Below are 20,912 nucleotides of genomic sequence, written 5' to 3'. Positions count from 1 at the left end.
AATAACTGTCTTACCTACATCCCTCCAATTTCTCTAATCATCTCCGATCCTCTACCCATCACTCTCACATCTACCTTCTGCACCATCCCATCCATACATTCATTGAACAGCCATAGGAAAATAACAACCCCAGCACAGTCCCACCTTCACCTCAAACCATTCACTCTATTACCAAAACTAACACAGTCTCTACTATCTGTGTATATAGTAAGGGCTTCTTTCCACTGATAAAGGAGGGAACCAGATGAGGCTTGCATCCACTCCACTCTCATCTTAGCTCCTTGTGGATGAAAGGTCATCCCTATCCCCTGACCACTGCCTGGGTCAGAAGCAATACAAGACAATACATCCATAGCAGGGCCACTTTACTTACACAGCTACCCTCCCTCCTCATGCCCTCATGTGAAAAAAAAAAGGATGGGGAGAAATATTTTTGGGCTGCATCAAAAAATCATCCATACACAATCATTCTTCACTCACGCCTATCTCCTGCCTATTCCTTTCCTTGCTCAACAGACATTCCCTCTTCCTCAATCTCTAAAATGGAATTGAAATAGTAGAATGACACCATCACACTATTGAGTCCATCGCTGAGAGGGCACTAATACTGCCCATGGAGGCAGTCCTCTGGTATAATATGTTCCCTAGGTCAGACCAAGACAAAGACTTGGGTCCACAGGGAGCCTTATTTAAATATGATTGGCGACATCCCAGGGTAGGGCCAGTGCTACCAGCCAATGCTGAAGAAGGCGTTGCCTCAGTACAGGTAGGGGAGGAGGTATGGGTGAAGCCAAGGAATGGTAAGTGCACGTCACAGTGGATGAGGGGTATCATAACGGAGGTAAATTCACAGAACATCTCTGCCGAGGGAGTGCCATGACATACCCTGGATCTTCGTCATGTGGTGAATGACGGAGAAAATGAGGAAGAGAATCACGATGTGGTAGTGGATGGGGGAGCGACGCCCAAACAACCGCAGCGCAATAGACGTCCTCCGAGATAGCTGCAGGACTACGAAATAGGAAGTGGAGACGAAGAATAGACTGATCTCGAGATCAAGGGGGTACGTGGTATGAATGTGGTGAATGTGGTGCAGATAGGGGTGTGCAGTTGGCACACGAAAGACTACTTACTAAACTAGCTTTGCATGGAATAAGTGGTAGCCTATTAGGTTGGACTAGTAATTGGTTGAATGGTCGAAAACAGAGAGTTGTTTTAAATGGACAAACTTCTGGATGGAAAAGTGTTGCAAGTGGAGTTCCTCAGGGTTCCGTTCTTGGGCCACTTCTATTCATAGTATATATAAATGATATAGACCATGGACTAAAATCTACTGTTTCCAAATTTGCTGATCATACAAAACTGTGCGGAGTGGCAAATGATCACTCAAACCAATTAGATATTCAAGAAGATTTAGATCAATTACAGCAATGGTCTGAAAAGTGGCTAATGAAATTTAACACAAGTAAATGCAAGGTAATGCACATAGGTAAAAATAACAGTAAGTACGATTACAAGTTATTTGGAAATTCGTTAACAAAAGTGGATAGTGAAAAAGATCTCGGCGTAATTATCAGTAACGACCTCAAATCATCCAAGCAATGTATTTCAGCCTCTGAGAAAGCAAATAAGATTCTGGGACCGATTGCGCGATCTTTTGATTTCAAAAGTCCATCACTCATTAACAAGCTATATAAATCGTTAGTTCGTCCACATTTGGAATATGCTGTTTCCATATGGTCACCGAATCTCATTAAAGACATTGACAGACTGGAAAAAGTACAACGGCGAGCCACAAAACTGATTCCAAATATCAAAAATAAATCATACGAAAATCGACTAAAACATATGAATCTGTTTTCCCTAAAAAAGCGTGGACTCAGAGGTGACTTGATACAGGTCTTTAAGATTTTCAAGGGAATTGACAACATCAAAAGTGACCAAATTTTCACATTGAATGAGAATCAGACAAGAAACAATGGTCTCAAACTGTCCGGAAATAGATTTAATTTGGAAGTAGGTAGAAACAACTTTGCCAACCGTGTAGTTAATGAATGGAATAAACTTCCTGCACAGGTAGTGCAATGTAGTTCAGTTCGAAGCTTTAAGAATCATTTAGATAAATACCTAAGATGCTGTAATGATTATAATTTATCTTATATTATTTGTTTTTGTTTTGTTATCATTTGTCTGTCTGATTTTCATTTATTATTAGTTATATGTCAATTTATTATTTACTATTTACCTGTTTGTTAATTATTTTAACTATACTTATGCATTTATTTACGAATTTTATTTGTTATTTACATTATTATAGTTTTTATTATTTTATTAGAATATGATTTTTTTTTTTTTGGCATCCGACCTAGATATGGATCAAAAGGTCTCCTGTCGGCATGCTCCGCCTTTGTAAACCTTTGTAAACCTTTAAAGATCACGCTGTAGAAAGGAGGGCGAATGGGGCACGAGCTGAGTGCGTATATGGAACGAACAGTGAGAAGGTGCAAGTTTAAATGTGTTAGAATTAGAAATAGGAGAGTTTGTGATGAATAGATAATGGCACTAGCGAAGAAACAGGAGTCAGAAGAACCAGGAAATAACTCTGATTAGGCAAGTGAGCAACAAAGTAAACTTCAAAACACCACAGAACAGATATGAATTTAATAATGTATATTTTCCTCTCCCCATTGAACAGTGAAGTGAAATTGCTACACTGGACACTTTTTTAACATTAAAAATCACCCCTTTTACTGACAAAGGTGTTGTCAAATTGGTGTATCCACACAGTATACAAATCTTTTTTACAATGTTTGAAGTACATTTGTCTTGACTTCACTGCATTGCTTCTGACCCAAGGCAGTGGGTGGGATACTGGGATGACCTGTCATCCATGAGAAGCTAAGATGAAAGGGAGGAAAGGGTGGTGGATGGGAGTGGAATAGGTGGGAGCAAAATGGGTGGGAGTGGATACTTGCCTTTTGACTTGGCTTCCTCCCTTATAAGGGGGAAAAAGCCCCTTGGTATATACAGTGGAACCTCACTATTCGTACACAATCCGTTCCAGGAGGCTGTTCGAATGGCGATTTGTACAAATGGCAAATAATTTTTTCCCATAAGATATAATGTAAATTGGATTAATCCATTCCAGACCCACAGATGATTGCTTATCTAAACCTTTGTAATAATATTTTAAGCATAAAATGCATAAAAACTATGAAAAACAATAAATATACAGTACTGTACATGAAATAGATAAAAATTTAACTGCCCTTTACCTGTACTGAAGTGAGCTGATGGCATAAGTGGAAGGTGGAGAGGAGGAGGGATGTTGATGTTACTGTTTGGAAGGGGAGTCACCTTCCATATAAACATCCAGTGACATCCCTTCAGGTGTTTTCTCTCTTTCTGGTGTTCTTTCTTTTTTCTGTCTTTTTGCACTAGAAGAATCTTGGGATTCTTTCTTTAAAAACCTGTCCAATGTTGTCTGCCTTTAACGATTTTTCAGAATTTTTCTAAAATGGTCAATAACATTGTCATTGAACAAATTGATGCTCCTGTTGACCACAGCAGTGTTAGGATGCCATTTTTCCACCACTCTCTGTATTTTCTCCCAGTGATAACACAGGTCTTTAATTTCTGCAGTGGAAATGCTTCCCTTATTACTTTCCTCCTCTGAAGAAGAAAGTTCTTCAATCACTTCTTCTTCCTGCTCCCTGTGCAGTTCTTGGAGTTCTTCAGTTGTCAGCTCATTTCTGTGATTTTCGACCAACTCCTCCACATCACCACTGTCTACATCCAAACCCATGGACTTCCCCAGGGACACAATATCATCCACCACTCAGGCTCCATGTCAAAGCCTTCAAAGTCTCTGGCTGTCACACAGTCTTGCCACAGATTCTTCCAGGCAGAGCTCAGTGTCCTGAAAGAAACTTCCCCCCAGGCTTTGTCTATTATCCTCAAGCAATGAAGGATATTAAAATGGTTCTTCCAAAAGTCCCTGAGGGTTAGTTCTGTGCCAGAGCTTCAAAGCACCTTTGAAAAAGTGCTTTTGCGTAAAGCTTTTTGAAGTTTGAAATGATCTGCTGATCCATGGGCTGGATTAGAGGATTGGTATTAGGGGGCAAAAACCTCACTTGGATGAAGCTGTATTCACCCACCAGATCTTCCTCCAAGCCTGGAGGGTGAGCAGGAGCGTTGTCCATTACCAGAAGGGCCTCGAGTGGTAAATTTTTCTGCTCTAGATATTTTTTCACACTCAGGGCAAACACTTCATACATCATCTCAGTGAAGAACTGCCTTGTTATCCAAGCCTTACTATTAGCCCTCCACATTACACTGAGTTTACTTTTTATAAGATTATTTTTCTTGAACACTCTTGGGTTTTCTGAGTGGTAGACAAGCAAAGGTTTAATTTTGAGGTCCCCACTAGCATTAGCACACAACAAGAGTGTAAACCTGTCTTTCATAGGCTTGTGTCCTGGCAATGATTTCTCCTCTTTTGTGATGTAGGTCCTCTTAGGCATCTTCTTCCAGAAGAGGCCAGTTTTGTCACAATTAAAATCTTGGTGAGGAGTAAATCCCTCACTCTCTACAGTTTTTAAATTCCCCAACAAACTTTTCAGCAGCATCTTTGTTTGCACTGGCAGCCTCCCCACGCCTAACAGCACTGTGAATGCTACTTCGCTTCTTAAATTGATCAAACCACCCCCTACTTGCTTTAAATTTATCAGTTTGCGCACTGGTTCCAGGGCTGTCTCGCTTAAGGTCATCATGCAACCGCTTTGCTTTTTCACACATTATTGTTTCAGAAATACTGTCACCAGCAAGTTGTTTTTCGTTAATCCAAACTAACAAAAGTTTTTCCATTTGTTCAATTATAGTTGACCTGTTCACAGCAAGAATGGTCACTCCTTTTGCCACATTAGCCTCTTTTATTATGTCTTTATTTTTCAGTATAGACGATATGGTTGATTTCGCCATGCCATACTGAGTTGCCAGGTCAGAGATACGAGTTCCACTTTCAAACTTCGCAATGAGTTCTTTTTTCAATTCAATTGTCCTTCTCACTGCTTTCCTTTTAGGCTTGGTTGAATCACCAATCTTTTTCCGACCCATGGTTGCACTCTTTTTAATAAAAATAACAAAAAATAGCAATAAAGTAGCACAAAGTTTCACAAAGCTTGTGTGGATGATGTGTAGCGTACGGAAGCTAGCACGAGACTGAGCTGAAGCGATCGCATAGTGCAGCCAGTAACAAGGTGATGTTGTCTGAATCGCAGGGCAAGTGTACAAATGATGAGTTGAATTTTACTTGAACAAGTTGGATGAATAACGAGTTGTACGAGTAGAGAGGAGGGTGAATGGCGGGGTTCCACTGTAAACAGAAAGATGAAGCAAATTTTCTTTGACATACAGATGTTGGCAGGATAACAGCACTAGTTGCAGCATTGCCAAGGGTTACAGAGTAGTCACACAGTCTAGTTTCTATGAGTGGAAAACCCACAGCCCACAGTGGCTGGCAATGATCCTTGGAACCTCCCACAGACCTCTCTGGGAAGAAACTTTGGACTGTTGTCTGTATTGTGTCAGTGCAGAACTGTTTCTATGTTACTGGCTCAAAGTAGTATAGTTGCCTGGTCTGGAGACCGAGTGCCAGCGCCTCAAGGCTACACCTCCTGATGGAGTTGAGGAGGATGACGGGGTTTGAAAATGAGCAGCTTCACTGTCCATCTTGCAGGACCACCACATGCAGGTACCCATCATGGGTCCATCATAGTCTTCCCAGTGGCATTAACATACCACCCTAAAATGAAAACGAAAAACAATGAACTCTGTTTTCACTTGCACTGTCTTTTATTGTTATTAGCCTCCTTACCACATTTATTGATCAGCTCTACATGTAAAACATCAATACTCACACCCAAGTACTAACAATTTGTGAGTAGATACAAAGTACTTTGCAAAAATAAGTCAAAATTTGTACATCTCATTCCTGAACACTTGTACATTGGGTGAAATGTACAGGTAGCTTGCAAACAGGAGTATATCTTCTGCAAGTATGTTGAAGATCGTTGACTTTTGAGAGACCACCCAATGAGATGTATGATATATTAATTTTTGACAAGTTAAATAGATCTTTTATTATGCTGGTTTAAGAATCCTAATGCTACCTGTAGTTACTGGTATTTATTCCAAGATTGTATAAACCCTATTTCACATTCCTAAATGCAGAATTAACCATCAATAATGACTACAAATAGAATTTACAGCACATCATTTCCTACCCCATCACATCATATTTGTTCACAAAACATGAAAAGACTTCATATTTGGTACTTGGTCATTTTTATCAATTGGTGGATCTTTCCTTATTCTTCAAACAAGACCTGAGGCATGAGGGAACAGAGAGAGTGAGGCTTTTGAGGAAGGATGGGGTGAAGTTAGCCTAGATATTTTGAAGGGTGCCAACAATTTCAGCACACTTGATGTGTCATGGTTCCTCAACTGGGCTTTCATCAATACCCACAATTTTTTTTATTGGAGAAAGGTCAGGACTGTTGCCTGGCCAATCCTTTATATATTCAATTTCCACAAAATCCAGCCAACCAGTTACCAGTTTTCCTGTGTGAGCTGGTGCCCCAGCCTGCTGGTACACTTCACTTTGACATGCTGAAGCAGTCCTCAAGATGGTCTGCCAAGAGCTCTAGGTATCTATCCTTGTTGACTGTAATGTTCTTTGGTTAGACCACAAGCTTTCCAACACAGAGTCAGGGTGCTTGACAGTCCCCTCACTGTACCTAGGGTAGTAGGCACCTTGACAACAGCATATTCTTATCTTCCCTCCTCAATTGCTAGTGATGGTAAAGGTGGCCTCATCGGACTGTAACACTTTCTCCCACTTGTCCTGATCCCGGGCAAGATATTTTTGGCAAAAACTAATTAGATTCCTATTTTGCCTGGTTGTAATAATCTGTTTTCTGTGAAGTGTGTGGTGCTTATACCCAAGAGCATAGTGGTGATGTTGAATGGTCCTCAGAGACACACTGGCCAAGAGTTGAAGGTTTTTGCATTTTAACTATTTAGCAGAAATCAGATATTCTCTGTCAAGTTAACACTGCAGGAACTTTAAGGTCCTGGGTGTAGTCTTATCAACTCCTCCTGGCATTTTTCTTGGAAGCTCTGGGTCAGCACCACCAGTGTCATGGCAACACTTGGTAAATCTTTGCACAGAATGCAGAATACTGGTGATGCTTGAAATTTCTTTGTTTGACTTTCCTTCCTTTACCAGGGGACCTATACAGCCCGTTGGTCCTTCTTCAAATCCTTTCTCAACCCCATTGCCCACTGATGAACACAATAGCACACAGAAATAGGGAAAAAAAACACGTAACTCACAGAGAACAGCAAAACACGTCCGTCCACCACAAATCCCAGTGGTGACTTATCTATTCAAGGCTGCAAGACATCACTGGTCTCACCAGTCTGCACTCACTTCTGGCATGATACACCAATTCTGGTGACATTAACTGTAGACTTAACTTTCTTTTTTTAATATGACACCACATTTTGGACTAATTGAATCACTTGTATTATTTCATAAAACTCTACAAAAACTATGTACTGTACTGAAGAATGTGAAATGCCTTGTTAATCCTTATATATAAGGTGAGGAGCTTATGTCAGGAGGCATTGAGTAGCTGTGGCCAAAGCAGTCACCAGTTGCCTTGTGCACTTGGATTGTTGGGACAGGTAATAGTCACTGCCAGGAATCAGAGAGAAGTGAGGAATTCAAAACCATAATTTAGTGAATACTAGACCACCACACTTCTGATTACACCACTGTCACATGATCCTTACATCTATCTATGTACCAAAGGCTTTTCCCCCCCTTACCGGGGATGTAGCCAAGTCAAAAGGCAAGTATTTGCTCCTATCCACCACCCTTTCCCCCCTCTCACCTCAGCTCCTCATAGATACCCTGTATCCTACCCACTGCCCTGGGTCAGAAGCAATGTAGCAGGACACAGGCTGTGATCATTACATATGGAGGAAAAAAAAACTCCAACTACTTTGTTCTAATCAATATTGTCACCTTGAATACAGGGATGACCTGTCATCCATGAGGATCTAAGATGAAAGGGTGGTGGATGGGAGTGGAATAGGTGGGAGCAAAATGGGTGGGAGTGGATACTTGCCTTTTGACTTGGCTTCCTACCTTGTAAGGGGGAAAAACCCCCAGCCCCACAGTAATGGGCAATAGTCCTTGGGCCTTCCTGCTGATATCTAGGAAGAAAAGTTGAACTGCTGTTTGCATTTTATTCAAGTGGGAATGTTCCCATATCACTGGATTTTGGGAGGAAGAGGAGGGTAGCAGTTGCTAGTTGTCAGTTCTTCTTGTGTCTAATAGCAAAGGAAAGATAGCTGAAGCTAAGAGAGACCTCAAGGTTCAGCTGTTGGGGCTATGCCTCCTGATAGAGGTGAAGATGTTGAAGGTATTTGAAGAAGATAGCAGTGGGGAGATCATTCTCTCTGAGGTCCATTTCAGAGGAATACCACATGCAGTTTCATTGTTCATCCTGCTGGGTTGTTATTCATTGCAGCAATAACTTGGCATGATAAATGATGCTGTATTACCAAAAATCATTCACTCCATTATACATACATACTACCAAGGGCTTTTTCCCCCTTGCAAGAGAAGTAGCCAAAGTCAAAAGGCATAATTCCATTTTCACCCTTCCCTCTCTCTCATCTTAGCTTCTCCTGGATGATAGGTCATTCCTGGATCTTGCCCACTGCCCTGGGTCAGAAGCAATGCAGCAAGACACAGCACATCCACAGCAAGGCTGCTTCATTTAATCAGTGACCCCCCTCTCCATCACCTCAAGCAGTAACATTGAAGACAGGGAGAAATTCTTCAGGCTGCATCAAACTCCCTTCCATTTATCAGTGTTATCCAATACACAGCCATTCTCCACTTACCCCTATCTTCTGCCTTCTCCCAACAGACATCCTCCTGTTGCTCAACACCCATTTTACCCAATCCCCTTGTGTTCACTCCATCCACCTCTACCTTCCACACTTCTTTTTCTAATCTTTCTTTACTTATTCCTTCCATGTGTCCAAACCATCCCAATACTCTTTCATCAACCCTATCTCTCATCTCCTTTTCCAGCCCTGCTCTCCTCCTCACCTCCTTGTTTCTCACACTATCCAACCTTGTAAGTTCTACCATAGTTCTCAAATATTTCATCTCAAACTCTTCCTCTCTTATGTTCCATGTCTGCCATTCCATTATAAATTTATTTTCTCTATCTACATGCCAAAGGCTTTTTTTCCCTTACAAGGGAGATAGCCAAGTCAAAAGGCATGTACCCACTCCCATCCACCAACCTTTCCTCCCTCTCACCTTAGCTCCTCATGGATGATGGGTTATCCCTACATCCTGCCCTCTTCCCAGGGTCAGACGCAATGCAGGAAGACCCAATACATCCACAGCAAGGCTACTTCAATTAACCTCTTCAATGAGTCAAACATTCACATGCACATCAGGTTACCTGATGTACGATGATGCATCACAATACCCGCATAACAAAACAGTTACTGCTGTTATACTCCTTCTCTTTCACCTTGAATAAATATAACATCACAGAAAATGTGATCAAGGCTACTCACAGAGTATGAGGGTCACTCAGCTACAACTACAAAATAAATATAATCACGAAACCAACACTGGCATCCTCGTATACCCTACTCGCAGCTCATGATGCATACATAGGCATCATTGTATTCAAGAGGTTAATCAACCACCCCTCCTCTTCATCCCTCATGTGGAAAAAAAAGTGATTAAATCCCTTCAGGCAGCATCAAAATGTCATTCACACATAATCAGTGACCCCCCCCTCACCATCCCCTCATATGAGGAAAAAAAAATTGTGATTTAATCCCTTCAGGCAGCATCAAAATGTCATTCACACATAACTACTCCCTACTCCCCTGCCCCATCTTTGCATCACAGTATCATTTATACACAGCCATTCTTCATTCACCCCATCTCCTGCCTTCCTTCTTCCCTGGTTAATAGACATTCCCTTCTTGCTCAAAAACCCTTTCATCCCATCCATCCATCTCATCCTCAGTCATCCCAAGTTCACTACATTCACCTCTGCCCTCCACACCTTTTACTAATCTTTTTTTCACCTATTCTTTCCATGTGTCCAAATCATCCCAATACTCTTTCATCAGCATTATCTGCCATATCCTTTTCCACTCCCACTCTCTTCCTTACCTCTTTTCTCATTCTATCCAACCTTGTAACCCCTACCATACTTCTCAGATATTTCATCTCAAACACATCTAAACTTTTCCTCTCTGCCTTCCTTAAATCCCAAGTCTCCGGTATACAGTGCCATCAGCACAATCACTCTTTCATATAATCTCATCTTTGGATCCATTCCCAGATGCCTATTTCTCAAGATATATTTTAATCCCCAAGGCACTTATTTGCTTCTCTCAATAATTTACCTCCACCTCCACTACCTTTCCTGCCACATGCAACCCCAGATACCTAAAGCTATCCACTTCCTCCAGTCTCTCTTCTTTATGACTTACTTCTAACTTGTTGCCATCCTCTTCATTTGTATATCTCATCACCTTACTTTCACTCACATGTGCCTTCAACTTTCTCCTATCCCATACCTTCCAAAACTCCATCAGTAATTGCCTTAGTCCCCCTCTGACCCTGACACAAGCAGTGTCAGGAAACAACAACTGGCTCCTTTTTCTTTCACCATCTCCAGTCTAGACGGAGTGATTGGGAATATGGAGTTCCAGGTAAAAATTGTAGTGGAGAATTGATGGTGGAGATATGTCTTGAAAGAGAGTTGATGATAGCAAATACAGTGTTTAGGAAGAAAGTCAAGCATAAGTACACATGGGAGAGGGTGGTGGATGGAAGGGTGGCAGATAGAGCTTTAATGGACTATATAGTGGTGACCAGGAGTATGGCAGGAAGAGTTAAGGATGTACATGTTCTAAGGGGAGTCTAGGAATATCAGATCATTTTCTGGTGGAAGGTAAATTGAGAGTGGAGAATAGGTGGAGAAAGAGGAAAAGGGCAGAAGGTAGGGAGGTACTTAAGAGTGAACTGCTTAAATAAGAAAGAAAAGGAGAATGAGTATAAGAAGAAGCTGAGAGAGGAATGGGAGGGAGTGAAGGATAGAGTAGAACTAGGAGTGGAGGAGGAATGGGGATGGTTCAAGGAGGGAGTCATAAGGTGTGCAAAGATGGTGTGTGTAACAAGGAGGGCAGGAGAAAATAGAAGGAAGGGTAGTGAGTGGTGGGATGAGGAAGCAAAGAAGGGTGTAGAAGAGAAGCAGGCTTTCATAGATTGGCTACAAATTAGGATGGGGGAATTGTATGAGAGGTACAAAGTAAAGAGAAGGGAAGTTAAGCAGAAGATAAAGGAGGCAAAGAGGAGAGCTGACGTGAAATGGGGTAAGAGTATGACCGAAAATTTTGAAAGTAATAAAAAGATGTTTTGGAAAGAAATTTAAGGAGGAAGAGGATGAGAATCAAGTAGAGAAGAAAAGGTAAAAGGTGCAGATGGAGAGATGATAATGGAGAAGGCAGTGAGAGGAAGGTGGGCAGAGTATTTTAGGGAGTTGCTAAATGTGAAGGAGGATAGGGAGGGAAAGGTAGTTCAGTGGGAAGCACTAAGAATATAAGAGTGATGAGTGAGGAAAATGGAGGAGAAATAGGGAAGGATGAAGTGAAAGCAGCTGTTAAGATGATGAAAGCAGGTAAGGCCGGTTGGATGGATGCTATGAAGAATGTCTGAAGAAAGGAGGTACAGTTATGGTGGACTGGCTGGTGAGGTTATTTAATGTTCGAAAGGGTAGAGTGCCAGAGGACTAGAGGAGTGCCTGTATAGTTCCGCTTTACAAGGGAAAGGGGGACAAGTGTGAGTGTAGTAGTTTCAGAGGGATCAGCTTGTTGAGTGTAGTTGGGAAGGCTTATGGGAGGGTCTTGATTGAGAGGATTAGGAAAGGAACAGAGGGAGTAATTGGTGAGGAACAGTGTGGGTTTAGGACAGGTAGGGGTTGTGTAGATCAGATTTTTGTGGTAAGACAGATATGTGAGAAAGCTATAGGAAAAGGTAAGGATGTTTTTTGGGCTTTTATGGATCTGGAAAAGGCTTACGACAGGGTAGACAGGAAGGCACTGTGGGAGGTACTGCAGATATATGGGATAGGAGGAAAGCTGTTAAGAGCAGTCAAGAGTTTTTACGAGAGTAGTAGAGCTTGTGTTAGGATTAGAAATGGAGAGAGTGAATGGTTTGAGGTAAAGGTGGGACTTTGTCAGGGATGTGTTATGTCACCCTGGCTGTTCAATCTATACATGGATGGGGTGGTGCGAGAGGTGAATGCAAGGGTAGTGGGTCAGGGGTTGGAGATGGTTAAAGAAAATGGAGAAAAGTGGGAAATAAGCCAGTTGTTGTTTGCTGACGACACTGCGCTTGTAGCAGGATCAGAGGAGGGATTGAGGAAGTTAGTGACAGAGTTTGAGAAGGTGTGTGAAAGAAGGAAGCTGAAGATAAATGTGGGTAAAAGTAAGGTGATGAGATGTATAAGGGGAGAGAGTGACGGCAGACTAGAAGTGAGCATTAAGGGAGAGAGACTGGAGGAAGTGGATAGTTTTAGATACTTGGGTGCGAATGTGGCAGGAAAGGGAGATGTGGGGGTGGAGGTAGAATGTAGATTGAGAGAAGCGAGGAAATGCCTTGGATTAAAAAGTGTAATGAGAAATAGACATCTGGGAATGGATGCTAAGAGGAGGTTATATGAAGGAGTGATTGTGCCAACAGCACTGTATAGGGCAGAAACATGGAACATAAGAGAGGAAGAGAGGAGTTTGAATGTGTTTGAGATGAAATGTCTGAGAAGTATGATAGGGGTTAGTAGGCTAGATAGAGTGAGAAATGAGGAGGTGAGGAGGAGAATGGGTGGAAAGGGAGTTGGGAGATAGGGTTGATGAAAGAGTATTAGGATGGTTTGGACACATGGAAAGAATGAGTGAAGAAAGATTAGTAAAAGAGGTGTGGAATACAGAGGTGGAAGGAGTGAATATGAGGGGGCGTCCTAGGATGAGATGGATGGATTGGGTGAAAGGGGCATCACAAAAGAGAGGAATGTCTGTTGAGGAAGGATGGGAGAGGACAGAAGATAGAGATGAATGGTGAGGGGTTGTGTATGGACGATGCTGTGATGCATGAGGGGGATTGGGTGGGGCATGGGGGTGAGGAAGTGTGTATGAGAAAAATTTGATGCAGCCCAAAGGGATTTCTCCCAGTCTTCTCCTTTTCTGCATAGGGGGACGGAGAGGGGGGGTCACCGAGTTTATGAAGCGGCCTTGCTGTAGATGTGCTGTGTCTTGTGACACTGCTTCCGACCCAGGGCAGTGGACAGGATGCAGGGATGACCTGTCATCCAGGAGGTGCCAAGATAATTGGGAGGGAGGAGGGTGGAGGGGAGTGAAATATGTAGGGAATGGAATGGGTGGGAGTGGTTTCCATGCCTTTTTCTTTTTGTCTACCACCCGGGTAAGGGGGAAAAAGCTGTTGGTGTATGTATGTATCTCCTGTCCACTACCCATTTACTTCCCACACCACCCCATCCATGTACACATTGAACAATCATGGTGAAATGACATCCTTTTTGCAGTCCCGCATTTACCTTAAATCACTTTCTCTCTCCATTTCCAATTCTAATACAGGCTCTACTACTCTTATAAAAACTCTTGACTGCCCTTAACAGCTTTCCCCCAATGCCATATCTTTGCAAAACAGCACAATGCCATACTGTCTACCCTATCATAAGCCTTATCCAAATAATTTGATTTAATCAGTTTCATCAAAGTTTTACTTATTCTATCTTATCTCAAGTTTATTTATTCTATGAAGGAGTGATTGTGCCAACAGCACTGTATGGGGCAGAAACATGGAACATAAGAGAGGAAGAGAGAAGGAGTTTGAATGTGTTTGAGATGAGGTGTCTGAGAAGTATGATGGGGGTTACTAGGCTAGAGTGAGTGAGAAATGAGGAGGTGAGGAGGAGAACAGGGGTGGAAAGGGAGTTGGGAGATAGGGTTGATGAAAGAGTATTAGGATGGTTTGGACACATGGAAAGAATGAGTGAAGAAAGACTAGTAAAAGAGGTATGGAAGGCAGATGTGGAGGGAGTGAACATGAGGGGACGTCCTAGGATGAGGTGGATGGATGGGGTGAAGGGGGCTTTCGGGAAGAGGGGAATGTCTGTTGAGGAAGGACGGGAGAGGACAGAAGACGAGTGAATGGAGAATGGTTGTATATGGATGATGTGATGCATGAGGTGAAATGGGCAGGGGGATGGGGGGTGAGGTAGTATGTGTGAGCAAAATTTGACGCAGTCCGAAGGGATTTCTCCCCGTCTTCTCCTTTTATGCAATGGGGGGATGGAGAGGGGGGGTCGCCGATTTAATGAAGCGGCCTTGCTGTGGATGTGCTGTGTCTTGCGACACTGCTTCTGACCCAGGGCAGTGGATAAGGTGCAGGGATGACCCGTCATCCAGGAGGTGCTAAGATAAGAGGGAGGGTGGAGGATGGAGTGTATTCAGGGATGGAATGGGTGGGAATGATTTTGTGCCTTTTCCTTTTTGGCTACCAGCCTTGTAAGGGGGAAAAAGCCTTGGTATATGTATGTATTCTATTCTATTTAAATTTAATCTACTTTATTAATTCAATCTAATTCTTTTTTTTACTTTTTATTCAAAGTGGGTAATAATTATCAACACAAAATTTCCTAAACTTGAGAACTCCACATTTATTACTTCCTGGGTTTTGAAACACTATCTTCTAAAATTGTGAAATAATATACCCTGCTTCTGTACACTACTGCTACAATGAAATTGGAATGGATCTCAAACACGGATACAGAGCATCTAACTATGAGCATATATATACATATATATATATATATATAAAAATCCATGATCTGCCCTTTGCTCCGTGTGAAACAGTTTCAATGTGAACACAATGTTGACAACACTTAAGAGGGGGAAATACAAACATATCTTTACTTGCACATCAGTCACTCATGACTAGAAACTTTTGGCAAAATGTTTATAACCCCTTTTGCCATGTTTACAACTTGTCTATTCTACTGGTAGTTGCAGCCAGGCCTGAAAAGAGCCACACTGGCATGCCAGTGCTTAGGACACCATCCAGCATTAAAACTATGAACATGGAATAGGCCTTGCTGCAGATTCAAATTGCCCCTAATGCAATCACCATGTGGAAGACAGACCACATACTGGAATGGCCCCCACCAATAATCCCTTGAAAACAACACTATATATGGTCCCTGAATGATTTATGGTTCCACCCAGAGGTTGTTGCCAGCTACCTGAAGGCTGCAGGTCTTCTGTATGAGATCAGGGGCAACAGATCAACTGACTGATTGCAACTTGAAATGTAGCTAAAACCATCAATTCACATTTAATCGAGTTTAATGGACCCTCACATGTCTTGGCACATGCATACTGTGATACTCATACACCTGCACATAGTGGCCTGGCAAGGGTTTCCAAATATCACAATCTGCTCCCTGCTCACCAGGAGGAAAGCAGATGGATGGAAAACCCTCAATCATCAACCAAGCCATTACTGACTCCAGGTTACATAGCAACGGAGAAATCTTGCCTTATAACCAACACTCCTATCTTTGGGGACAATGTAGTGCTGAAGAGGTATTTTCAGAAGTAGTAATGGAGAGAACAAGGAGTACGTGGAGAAGTTGAGAAGTATGGAAAGTGGTAAAGGATTGAGTGGAAGTTGGTGTGGTAGAGGAATGGGGGTGTTACAAGGAGGAAGTGACAAGGAGTGCAAAGACTATGTTTAACAAGAAGGATGGGCAGGAATAGAAGGAAGGGTAGCGAGTGGTGGGATGATGAAATGATGGTAGTAGAAGAGGAGCAAGCATTCAGGGGCTGGTTACAAAGTAGGACGAGAGAAAAATATGGGAAGTATAAAGAAAAGAGAAAAGAAGCAAAATAAGATAAAGGAGGCAAAATTGGGAGCAGATGTAAAATGGGGAGTATGACAAAACTTTGAAAGCAATAAAAATATGTTTTGGAAGGAAATCAAGAGAGGAAGGGGAGGCAAGTCAAGTAGAGAAGAAAAGGTAAAAGGCACAGATGGACACATCTTGACAGAAGAGGAGGCACTAAGGTGAAGATGGGAGTATTTTAGAGAGAAAAGGTGGAGTGAAGGTGGAGGTAGAATGTAGATTGACAGAAGCGAGTAAATGCCTTGGTGGATTAAAAAGTGTAATTAGAAATAGACATTTGGGAATGGATGCTAAGAGGAGACTGTATGAAGGAGTCATTGTGCCAACAGCACTGTATGGGGCAGAAACATGGAACATAAGAGAGGAAGAGAGAAGGAGTTTGAATGTGTTTGAGATGAGGTGTCTGAGAAGTATGATGGGGGTTACTAGTCTAGATAGAGTGAGAAATGAGGAGGTGAGGAGGAGAACAGGGGTGGAAAGGGAGTTGGGAGATAGGGTTGATGAGAGTATTAGGATGTTTTGGACACATGGAAAGAATGAGTGAAGAAAGACTAGTAAAAGAGGTATGGAAGGCAGATGTGGAGGGAGTGAACATGAAGGGTCCTAGGATGAGGTGGATGGATGGGGTGAAGGGGACTTTTGGGAAGAGGGGAATGTCTGTTGAGGAAGGACGGGAGAGGACAGAAGACGGGTGAATGGAGAATGGTTGTATATGGATGATGTGATGCATGAGGTGAAATGGGCAGGGGGATGGGGGGTAGTATGTGTGAGCAAAATTTGACGCAGCCCGAAGGGATTTCTCCCCGTCTTCTCCTTTTATGCATGGGGGGACAGAGAGGGGGGGTCGCCGATTTAATGAAGCGGCCTTGCTGTGGATGTGCTGTGTCTTGCGACACTGCCTCTGACCCAGGTCAGTGGACAAGGTGCAGGGATGACCCTTCATCCAGGAGGTGCTCAGATAAGAGGGAGGGTGGAGGGGTGTGGTGTGTTTTCAGGGATGGAATGGGTGGGAATGATTTTATGCCTTTTCCTTTTTGGCTACCTCCCTTGTAAGGGGGAAAAAGCCTTGGTATATGTATGTTAAATGTGGAGGAGGAAAGGGAGGGATTAGCGGTAGTAGTGGGAGGCGCTAAGAAAATGACGGTGATGGGAGAGGAAAATAGAGAAATAGGAAATGATAAGGTGCAAGCAGTTCTGAAAATGATGAGAACAGGTAAGGTTCCTGGATTAGATAGGTGTCATACAGTGTCTGATGAAGAGAGTTACATTAACAGTGGACTGGCTGGTGAGGTAGTTTAATGCGTGTCTGAGGGAGGGTAGAGTGCCAGAGGACTGGAGGAGTGCCTGTATAGTTCTGCTTTACAAAGGAAAAGGGGACAAATATGTGTAGTAGTTTCAGAGGGTTCAGTTTGTTGAGTGTAGTTAGGAAGGATTATAGGAGGGTTTTGATTGAGAGGATTTGGAGAGGAACAGAGGGAGTAATTGGTGAGGAACAGTGTGGGTTTAGGAAAGCATGGATCAAATTTTTGTGGTAAGGCTATGTTAGAAAGCTTTGGGAAAAGGTAAGGATGTTTTTTTGGGCCTTTATGGATTTGGAAAAGACTTATGACAGGGTGGATAGAAAGGCATTGTTGGAGGTTTTACATATATATATGATTGGGGAAAAGCTGTTAAGGGCAGTAAAGAGGTTTTACAAGAGTAGTAGAGCCTGTGTTAGAATAGGAAATGGAGAGAGCGAGTGGTTTGTGGGTGGGATAGCATCAGGGCTGTGTCATGTCTCCATGGCTATTCAATGTGTACATGGATGGGGTGGTCCAGGAGGTAAAGGAGAGGGCAATGGGCAGGGGACTGGAGATTGTTAAAGAAAATGGAGAAAAGTGGGAGGTGAGCCAATTGTTGTTGTTGTGATGAGGCTGCTTGTGGCAGGGTCAGAGGAGGGATTCTGGGAGTCAGTGGGGTTTGGAAAGGGGTAGGAGAAAGCTGAAGGTAAATGTGGGTAAAAGCAAGGTGATGAGATGTACAAGAGTAGAGGATGGCAGAGTTGGAAGTCTAAAAGAAGAGAGGCTGGAGGAAGTGGATAGCTTTAGGTATTTGGGGTTGCATGTGGCAGGAAAGGGAGGAATGGAGGTGGAGGTAAATTGTAGATTGAGAGAAGTAAATGCCTTGGGGGATTAAGAAGTGTTATGAGAAATAGGCAACTGGGAATGTATGCAAAGAGGAGATTGTATGAATGGGTGATCAAGCCGATGCTGTATGAGGCAAAGACTTGGAATTGAAGAGAGGCAGAGATGAAAAATTTAAACGTGTTTGAAATGAAATGTTTGAAATATGGTAGGTTTGACAGAGTGAGAAACAAGAAGGTGAGGAGGAGAGGAGTGGAAAAGATGGCAGATAGGGCTGCTGAAAGATTATTGGGATGGTTTGGACACATGGACAGAATGAGTGAAGAAAGATTAATAAAAGAGGTGAGGAGGGCAGAGGTGTGGGGAGTGAACTTGAGGGGATGACTGAGGATGAGATGGATGGATGGGGTTGAAGTGGGTGTTGAACAAGAGAGAAGGCAGAAGATAGGGATAAGTGGAGAATGTGTACGGATGAAACTGCTATGCAAGGGAGGGATGGGGGCTGTAGGGTGCTTATGTGTGAATGATATTTTGATGCAGCCCAAAGGGATTTCTTCCTGTCTTCTCTTTTTCTGCGTAAGGGGATGGAGAGGGGGGGGGGTCCACCAATTAATTGTAGTGACCTTGCTGTGGATGTACTGTCTTGCTGCACTGTGTTTGACCCAGGGCAGTTAGTGTATGCAGGGATGACCCATCATCCCTAAGAAACTGAGATGGGATGGGTGGAAAGGGTGGTGGAGGGGAGTGAAATGGGTGGGAATAGGTACACACCTCTCTTATAAGGGGGGAAAAGCTCTTGGTATGTAGATAAACAGTAATGGAGAATTGAATGGAAACAGAAAGGAGGGGTTAATATATGTAATAACTCTTCAGCACTGCTTTTGAGTGAAGATTAGTTTCAAATCATAAGAGAATTATGGGTGACTGGTACATAAGGGTGTCAACCAAAGTCCCTAAAATATTAACTACACAAAACCTTAATAAATGTCCTGTGGAATATGAAACCCAATACATCTTCACAAGTTTTATTTTTTCTAACTTTGCAATATATTGCAATACACACATGTCAAATGAATTCATGTGAAAATAAAATCCAATAGCTGAAATGAACTTACAAAGGCTCACCCAGCATTGCACGTTGCCTCATGGTATAAATTCTTCGTAAATACTTCTCTTCTCGTTCCTCTGGTTCACCAAACAACTGACAAAAAAGATGCAAATATATATAGAACCTGTATTCATAAATATGTATGTGTGTGTGTGTGTGTATATATATATATACACATACACACAGCTTAATAGAAAGCAAAACCCCAAAAATATTGACCTTCAGCTGGGGAATAAGATACACTGCCTAGAGAAGAGAAAGAGAAGATCAAATGGGTGGTGGGGTGATGGCTGTTGTGAGAAATGACATAATGGTCGAAGAAGCAAATCTAAATGAAAGCAAGGCTGAAGTAATCCACTTGAAAATTAGAACTAAAGGGCTGAATTGAAGAGACCTCATGGTAACATAAATCCTCTCCAAGAATAAGAGCTTGGATGTTGCTGGAGATTTTACCTGCAGTGAGGTCAACTGGGAAGCAAGTACCAAGACAGATTCCTGGGGAAATACCCTGTTAAGTATAGCAAAGGAGAACACAATGACCCAGTGAGTAAAGGAAGTAACTTGAGTAAGAGGTGACGTGCCCATGAGATTAGATCTGCTACTTACAAATGAGCCAGACATCATTAGCTTTGCCCCCATAGGAAAATGTGACCATGTAGAAATTTAATTTCAGCCGGTGGATAAGGAAACAGAGCCAGAAAATGAATTACAAAAGCAAACTTCTCAGGGTTGAAGAAATTCTTTGTAGAAACAGACTAGGAGGATATTCATACAATTGAATTATGAGGAAATGAGAAATCTTGTATATCTACAATCAATCCACTGCGCATAGTCTCTCTTGCAGAAGACCTGGGGCCTCCAAGTAGGACCATAAGCCACTTAGAGAAAAGATACTGTGTTATCTAAGGACTGTTAGTGTGGGGCATTGTAGTATGAGGTGTTCTGTGCCTTAGTGTAGTGGTTGTATCTGGGATGGCTTGAATCTGTCACCTGGCCTATTCTGTGTTGGTACTGTCTTAATGCCAGGTAGTGTCCTGAGTGTGAGCATGTTAGTGTGGTTCTTGTCAGGTGTGGGAGGGTTTTTTCTGTGGAACTTATATCTAGGGGTTGTTGGAGTACTGAGTTTGGCAATCTTTCTTGTAGGGTTTGTTTAGTTATCTGGGTGTTTTTGTGTAGATGTTTTATGTAGTTTAAGTGGTAGATTGCTGTAGATATTTCAGTTGTTGTTCTTTAGACTGTGGCTGGCTGAGTAGTCCTGTCTCCCTTAAGAATACCATGGCTGGAAGTTATGAAGTGCTGGTGTATTTATCTATTTACTTTTTTTTGGGGGGTCTAATGGTGGTGCTTGTGAAATGTACTGTGAAGGCTGTATGATGTTTAGGGTTCTGGCATAGAAGTGTGTTCTTTTCATTTTCAGGTGATGTTCTATTGGGAGGATTTTGGTTTCTGTATGCAGATGTCCTATAGGGGTGGTTTTGGTGCATTCTGTTATTATTCTCTGAGCAGTGGGCAGGTGACAGTAATGACCCTTCATCCACAAGGAGCTAAGATGAGAGGGAAACAAGGGTGGTGAATGGGATT

The 20,912-nt window shown here is 42.4% G+C and overlaps 2 protein-coding genes across 2 annotated transcripts in view; both read right to left on the bottom strand.

Moving 5' to 3' along the window:
• Positions 1–4,581: 4,581 nt before the first annotated feature.
• Positions 4,582–5,115, bottom strand: LOC143041221 (putative CENPB DNA-binding domain-containing protein 1). The gene has a single exon (XM_076213065.1). It carries the CDS (start codon positions 5,113–5,115, stop codon positions 4,582–4,584), a length of 534 nt encoding a protein of 177 aa, XP_076069180.1.
• Positions 5,116–19,234: 14,119 nt separating this feature from the next.
• Positions 19,235–20,912, bottom strand: part of LOC143041016 (uncharacterized) — a 47,122-nt gene continuing 45,444 nt past the window's right edge. Inside the window, exon 6 of the mRNA XM_076212591.1 lies at positions 19,235–19,424. Coding sequence (XP_076068706.1) covers positions 19,335–19,424 — 90 coding nt within the window. The 3' untranslated portion in view covers positions 19,235–19,334. The remainder of the gene's footprint in view (positions 19,425–20,912) is intronic.

The sequence above is a fragment of the Oratosquilla oratoria genome, chromosome 30, assembly GCF_046742065.1.
Source record: "Oratosquilla oratoria isolate Oo_2021 chromosome 30, ASM4674206v1, whole genome shotgun sequence".
NCBI lineage: Eukaryota > Metazoa > Arthropoda > Malacostraca > Stomatopoda > Squillidae > Oratosquilla > Oratosquilla oratoria.
Note: the sequence above shows the minus strand (reverse complement) of the source record. Positions and strands in the feature narration are given on the sequence as shown.